At 33.7% G+C, this 8035-nt stretch overlaps 1 protein-coding gene across 1 annotated transcript; it reads left to right on the top strand.

Annotated features, from left to right (window-relative positions):
• The first annotated feature begins 2543 nt into the window (after positions 1-2543).
• LOC144849990 (uncharacterized) lies at positions 2544-4463 on the top strand. Its single transcript, XM_078707138.1, has one exon. The coding sequence runs from the start codon at positions 2605-2607 to the stop codon at positions 3670-3672; it is 1068 nt and encodes a 355-aa protein (XP_078563264.1). The 5' UTR covers positions 2544-2604; the 3' UTR covers positions 3673-4463.
• The last annotated feature ends 3572 nt before the right edge of the window (positions 4464-8035 follow it).

Below are 8035 nucleotides of genomic sequence, written 5' to 3'. Positions count from 1 at the left end.
CACTGCAATTTTAATCCATTAGGGTGTTGTTTAGGCCCAATTTTCCCAAGTTACAGCAGTGAAGTACTATGGAATATAATAATTGTAAAAGATGTACTTAGTACAAACATGTTCCCTTATTTGGTTATTTTATTTAGAAATACATTAATAATGTTATGGTAATATAAAATTAACATTATATTATGCAAACATTTAATTTTTCATGAATTTTAGGCCCAAACCCCAATATCTTCTGTTTTAAAGCACATTTTGTTTTTAAAGTTTACTTAGTTTAATATGCAACATTTTTTTTGTTTTTATTTTAAAAAGATTTAAAATGAAGTGTTAGAATCATGATTGGCTCTGAGGTGGTCATTATGCAAATTTAGCATATTATGCTAATTTAGCATATTATGCAAATTTAGCATATTATGCTAATTTAGCATATTATGCTAATTTAACATATTATGCAAATTTAGCATATGCTAATGTAGCATATTATAAAAATTTAGCATATGCTAATTTAGCATGTTATGCAATTATAGCATGCTAATTTAGCATATTATGCAAATTTAGCATATGCTAATTTAGCATATTATGCAATTATAGCATGCTAATTTAGCATATTTTGCTAATTTAGCATATTATATTATACTAATTTAGCATTTGGCTACACTGCGTGGCCGTTGTGAGCCCGCCATGATTACCACCAGCATCATATGTACTTTATAGGGGACTACATTTTTGCATGGGTCCACATTAAATATCGCAGGTGGTGCTGTGTGTGTTTACCAGGTGTTCATATCTATGCTAATATTACAGGTGGATAACTTATTCAAATTGTTGTATTATTATTATTTGCATTAGGGCCTATGTTGTGAATATCTTTAATAGAATGTTTAGCAGGGTGTTTTTTAAAATGATGGTTAAACATCATTATATTATTCTACAATATATTTAGTTCAAATTAAGGACGTCCCGGCCTTGGTTCTATAAAATATTTCTATCCATGGTTTTAATGCGTGTGTTTTATCTTTAAAACATTGTGTTTTAGTGTGTGACAAGCCCCTTACTACTAAGAGCGAAAACTTTTAGAAAAGATGTTTATATTTGTTGTTTAATTTTTAAGTACCAAAGTTATACCATATTATATAAGAAGTTTGTTTAAGACTTAGACGTAAGACTTAATTAATCGAAGCCTGTACTTTATTTTAAAGCGTGTTTATATTTGTGTTCTTTACCGGCCATTTCCCATCTTGTTCGATTTTTTAGTTGTTTGATGATATTTTTATTTAGTGAAAAGTAAGAAGAGGTACTGTATGTATATTGAATGCCGCCCAGGCAAATGTAGATATTATATAAAATGAGTATTTTAAACAACAAAAAGTGTACATGTAATAATATTGCAATTTATAAGTCGTGATGAGAAGTGTGCTTAGGACTTGAGGCCAATAACAACTCGTTATACTGTATAGCGCCCGCTATTGGCCAAGAAATAATAATACAGTAATATTGTCAGTACTAAACCATTGATCTGAAGTCCATATAAGGAAAATGGTTTCAGTCACGTGCAAATGTTTACAATAATGGACTGGTCCTGTCACGTTTTAGCTTTACTGACGTAAAACTAACGTAATTCTATAAAATAACGACCGCAGCTCATATCTAGTCTAAGTACGTAACACTTTTTAGGAAAATGCTCCATTTGTACAGCGTATCGGTTCATCATGATTTGTTTAAATGCCTAACAAGTTGAAAATAATATTATGTTGTCAGCTTCTTATGTTGTGTCTTGTTTAGTAATTAATTACCTTGCTCGTTAAGCGCGCTTCTCAACAGGAACGTTTATTTGATTTATAAAAATTAAAGTGCCCAGATGTCGAAGATTCCGGCACGAAAATACGTACACGTAACACACGTAATTTGACGATGTGAAAATCATGATTATATATTACCATTATTCAAGTTTGACGAAATTGTCGTAATCTACCGTGTGTTATTCCTTTCGTTTGATTGGTTGATCGTTTATTTGATTAAAAAAAATGTTTACGTAATAGTGCCCTGATGTCGAAGAAATAATACTGAGACCTCATCGTCGGTATGTGCCGCGCGGTGTATTTGATCATTTGCGACACGATTTCTTATCAACGTTAATCTGGTTGCGTCGTGATCGGTCAAATTACTTACTGGGAACCAATATTAAATTCCGGGCGCAGGTAAAAGACGTACACGTAACTCATGATTAAAATAACATATTTCGATTGATCATTAGCTTTATATTAACTGGCCTACCTAATTACAGTAGACTGAATGTATATTCAAGTTTGACGAAATTGTTTTATTTTACGTGTCTCACATTTGTATTCATGTCGTAATCTACCGTGTGTTATTGCTTTCGTTTGATTGGTTAATCACTGCCGCCACGCGCAGACGACGACAGTACAACCTACTTATGGGCGGAGCTAATATTAATACTGTCTTACTGTCTTTAAAATACTACATTTTTGTGTTTCATCGAATAGTATCTGTTCGAAACCTGTGCAGTGATATTTAGGATCAAAATGAGGATTGATTTAATATAAACTTATCGGATGTTTTAATTGTAAACCTGAACGTAATTTTCAAATGTTAGCAATGTCAGAGCCCGAGCCAACACCTGAACAAGAACCAGAACCCGAGCCAGAGTCTGTTGCTACGGAGCCTGAACCGGAGAATGAAGCAAATGCTGAGCCCGTACCGGACTGGGACGAAGCCCGGGAATTATGGTCGTGGGCCTGGCAGTTGCACACATACGGCTTTGGACTAGCTTTCACAGCACTTATGCTGTTTAGCGTAATGCGTATGTACTTTACGTGTCGATCATGTCGCGGTAAAGTGACTAACGCCGTTGCGTTACGTTTGATCTTATTCGGCTGTTTGATTTTAACGACAGGATTTCGATCGATCAGTTTGTTAGTTGATCCGTACGGATCGTGTTCCAAGTTATCCGGCCTGACCGTTAACTTGTTATGGTCCCTGACGTTCCCTTTCCTGTCAGCTGCGCTCAACCTTCTCCTGTTTATATTACTAGAAACTACGAAATTGACGACGTGTCATGATCACTCCCGTAATATGATTATTCTCGCATTTGGCACGTGCATTTATATCGTAGTAACCATAACAACCGACATTATCATTGCGTTAGTTAAACAAGTAAAAGGTCTCATGTTGTTTTGTCAACTTGTTTTTGTCGTTTGGAGCACAACAATAATGATAGGATTCTGTTTTGTTTGTTATAAAGTTAAAAGTAATTTACGAAACGCAAATTCCGTCAAGAAAACCGACACGGAAGAACGGCGCGTGACGCTGTTTTTGCGCCGCGTTTCAGCGTGCGCGTGTACGGGATTCCTATTCATGGCCGCGCAGTTGTACTCCATATTTGGAGTATTTGGTGTTTTATCTACTAGCGATGAGAAAGTTGACCCATGGTCTTGGTGGGTTTTTCAAACTTGTATGCGAACAATTGAAATCGCCATGTGTTGTTTGATTCACGCTCTCGTTGGTAACGACAGTAAATACACAAGCAAACTGAAAAGTATTAAGATGAAGATTTCTAAAAGATGGAACTCTGTGATGAACAGAAGCAGCTCGGCTGTTAAGCCTTTTAATGATAGTTCCACTAACTTGTCTCCGACCACCTGCTATCAGGAATAGCAGCTCTATGCGCAGCTCCATGCGCCTGAGCAGCATCGTTTTGTTTTGTGTCGCTTCTAATGCAACCGTCCGCTTTAATACATTATTATATAACGTAACGACAGAGTAGTCAACCACACGATAAACTATCGGATTATTACGTCATTTCAAACGTGTCACAAGCGCGTGTTGTAGATTATTGAACGATTATTAAGGCATTTACTACTATATCTGTCGGCTAAACATCGTAGCAATTTACACGCAATATTTTAGTTAACTTTAATAAACGTTGTTGTCACAATATACTGAAATTGTTTTCTGTTGAAGAACGATTGAAATTAAGTCAAAGGTCAAAAATGATTATTAACAATTATTATTATTACGCCGTTAAATACGCTTGGATTTTTTATACGACCGGATCCGAGTAATTTCCAGATCTCCAGGCTTGTATCTCCACGAAGTAACTATAGCCTATCTATCTCTTTAATTGACTACTGTGTTTACAAAATAATATTAACAGATTAAATTCGTAGTGTTATACCAAACAAGATCATTTTCACTATTCACAACTCTTATTCTAAAACCTATTAAATTGGGCAACAATAATTTCGATAGATAGGCCTAGTTAGAAATTGATTTTTTTAGGGGAAGCAAATTGTAACCGTTTTGTAATGTCTTGCATCGTGCTTCCATTCTCTAACGTTGTTGGAGCAACTCAGCGTTTTTATTATGATGATGACGTCATAATTATATTTTAAAATCTAATTAGGCCCATGGGCTACATCCATTACATTTATTGCCAATTCGGTAACCACCTACGTCATTTCAAATTACAATTATTTTCTTAATGTAAGTTAACTTGTTCAAAAACTGTATTAATTAGTAAATAAAGACCTATATTATATATAAATATGATGATGTTAACACAATATATGTGAATAAATGGCAATATTATCGCTTAATTATTGATTTTTAAAAAGTGGAAATGTTATGCATTTTTCAAAAAAATCCCTGTACTATTATAGTACAGGGATTATTAGTACTAAGTAATAGTACGCAGAGTCGAATATTTAGTTCTGTGCATGTCAATTATGCTATAGTAACCAGTTTTATAGAAAAATAAAAAGGTCGAAATTTGGCCTATTTTGGAAAAAATCCCTCTAATAGTACAGGGAAATTTTCGAAAAATGGCAATTTTTCGACCACTTTATTTCTTAATATAAATGGTTTCTATAGGACAATAAACATGCGCAGAGTCGAATAATGGGTTCTGCGCATGTCAACAATGCTATAGTAACCAGTTTTATCGAAAAAAAAAACGGTCAAAATTTGGCCATTTAAAAAAAAAATCCCTCTACTATAGTAAGGGAAATTTTCGAAAAATGTCTATTTTTCGACCCTCTTATTTTTTGGTATAATTGGTAAATATAGCACAATAAACATGCGCAGAGTCGAATAATGGGTTCTGCGCATGTCAACTATGCTATAGTAATCAGTTTTATCGAAAAATAAAAGGGTCAAAATTTGGCCATTTTTGGAAAAAATTTCTGTAAGGGAAATGTTCGAAAAATGGCCATTTTTCGACCCTTTTATTTTTTGAAATAAATGGTTACTATAGCACAATAAACATGCGCAGAGTCGAATAATGGTTTCTGCGCATGTCAACTATGCTATAGTAACCAGTTTTATCGAAATATAAAAAGGTCGAAATTTTGCCATTTTTGGAAAAAATCACTGTAAGGGAAATTTTCGAAAAATGGCTATTTTTCGACCCATTTATTTTTTGACATAAATGGTTACTATAGCACAATAAACATGCGCAGAGTCGAATAATGGGTTCTGCGCATGTCAACTATGCTATAGTAACCAGTTTTATCGAAAAATAAAAAGGTCGAAATTTGGCCATTTTTGGAAAAAATCCCTGTACTATAGTAAGGGAAATTTTCGAAAAATGGCTATTTTTCGACCCTTTTATTTTTTGATATAAATGGTTACTATAGGACAATAAACATGCACAGAATCGAATAATGGATTCTGCGCATGTCAACTATGCTATAGTAACCAGTTTTATCGAAAAATAAAAAGGTCGAAATTTGGCCATTTTTGGAAAAAATCCCTGTACTATAGTACAGGGAAATGTTCGAAAAATGGCCATTTTTCGACCCTTTTATTTTTTGACATAAATGGTTACTATAGCACAATAAACATGCGCAGAGTCGAATAATGGGTTCTGCGCATGTCAACTATGCTATAGTAACCAGTTTTATCGAAAATAAAAGGGTCGAAATTTGGCCATTTTTGGAAAAAATCCCTGTACTATAGTAAGGGAAATTTTCGAAAAATGGATATTTTTCGACCCTTTTATTTTTTGATATAAATGGTTACTATAGCACAATAAACATGCGCAGAGTCGAATAATGGGTTCTGCGCATGTCAACTATGTTATACTAATCAGTTTTATCGAAAAATAAAAAGGTCGAAATTTAGCCATTTTTGGAAAAAATCCCTGTACTATAGTACAGGGAAATGTTCGAAAAATGGCCATTTTTCGACCCTTTTATTTTTTGACATAAATTGTTACTATAGCACAATAAACATGCGCAGAGTCGAATAATGGGTTCTGCGCATGTCAACTATGCTATAGTAACCAGTTTTATCGAAAATAAAAAGGTCGAAATTTGGCCATTTTTGGAAAAAATCCCTGTACTATAGTAAGGGAAATTTTCGAAAAATGGATATTTTTCGACCCTTTTATTTTTTGATATAAATGGTTACTGTAGCACAATAAACATGCGCAGAGTCGAATAATGGGTTCTGCGCATGTCAACTATGTTATACTAATCAGTTTTATCGAAAAATAAAAAGGTCGAAATTTGGCCATTTTTGGAAAAAATCCTTGTACTATAGTACAGGGAAATGTTCGAAAAATGGCCATTTTCCGACCCTTTTATTTTTTGACATAAATTGTTACTATAGCACAATAAACATGCGCAGAGTCGAATAATGGGTTCTGCGCATGTCAACTATGCTATAGTAACCAGTTTTATCGAAAAATTAAAAGGTCGAAATTTGGCCATTTTTGGAAAAAATCCCTGTACTATAGTAAGGGAAATTTTCGAAAAATGGCTATTTTTTGACCCTTTTAGTTTTTGATATAAATGGTTACTATAGGACAATAAACATGCGCAGAGTCGAATAATGGGTTCTGCGCATGTCAACTATGCTATAGTAACCAGTTTTATCGAAAATAAAAAGGTCGAAATTTGGCCATTTTTGGAAAAAATCCCTGTACTATAGTAATAATTGGTTAATATAGCACAATAAACATGCGCAGAGTCGAATAATGGGTTCAGCGCACGTCAACTATGCTATAGTAATCAGTTTTATCGAAAAATAAAAGGGTCAAAATTTGGCCATTTTTGGAAAAAATCCCTATACTATAGTAAGGGAAATTTTCGAAAAATGGCTATTTTTCGACCCTTTTATTTTTTGATATAAATGGTTACTATAGGACAATAAACATGCACAGAATCGAATAATGGATTCTGCGCATGTCAACTATGCTATAGTAACCAGTTTTATCGAAAAATAAAAAGGTCGAAATTTGGCCATTTTTGGAAAAAATCCCTGTACTATAGTACAGGGAAATGTTCGAAAATGACCATTTTTCGACCCTTTTATTTTTTGACATAAATTGTTACTATAGCACAATAAACATGCGCAGAGTCGAATAATGGGTTCTGCGCATGTCAACTATGCTATAGTAACCAGTTTTATCGAAAATAAAAAGGTCGAAATTTGGCCATTTTTGGAAAAAATCCCTGTACTATAGTAAGGGAAATTTTCGAAAAATGGCTATTTTTCGACCCTTTTATTTTTTGATATAAATGGTTACTATAGCACAATAAACATGCGCAGAGTCGAATAATGGGTTCTGCGCATGTCAACTATGTTATACTAATCAGTTTTATCGAAAAATAAAAAGGTCGAAATTTGGCCATTTTTGGAAAAAATCCCTGTACTATAGTACAGGGAAATGTTCGAAAAATGGCCATTTTTCGACCCTTTTATTTTTTGACATAAATTGTTACTATAGCACAATAAACATGCGCAGAGTCGAATAATGGGTTCTGCGCATGTCAACTATGCTATAGTAACCAGTTTTATCGAAAAATAAAGAGGTCGAAATTTGGCCATTTTTGGAAAAAATCCCTGTACTATAGTAAGGGAAAATTTCGAAAAATGTCTATTTTTCGACCCTTTTATTTTTTGGTATAATTGGTTAATATAGCACAATAAACATGCGCAGAGTCGAATAATGGGTTCAGCTCACGTCAACTATGCTATAGTAATCAGTTTTATCGAAAAATAAAAGGGTCAAAAT

Source organism: Antedon bifida, chromosome 8 (genome assembly GCF_963402885.1).
Source record: "Antedon bifida chromosome 8, ecAntBifi1.1, whole genome shotgun sequence".
NCBI classification, from domain to species: domain Eukaryota; kingdom Metazoa; phylum Echinodermata; class Crinoidea; order Comatulida; family Antedonidae; genus Antedon; species Antedon bifida.
Note: the sequence above shows the minus strand (reverse complement) of the source record. Positions and strands in the feature narration are given on the sequence as shown.

Coding starts and splice junctions, on each gene's coding strand:
- LOC144849990 (XM_078707138.1), top strand. CDS start 2,605: ATGTTAGCAATGTCAGAGCCCGAGCCAACACCTGAACAAGAACCAGAA.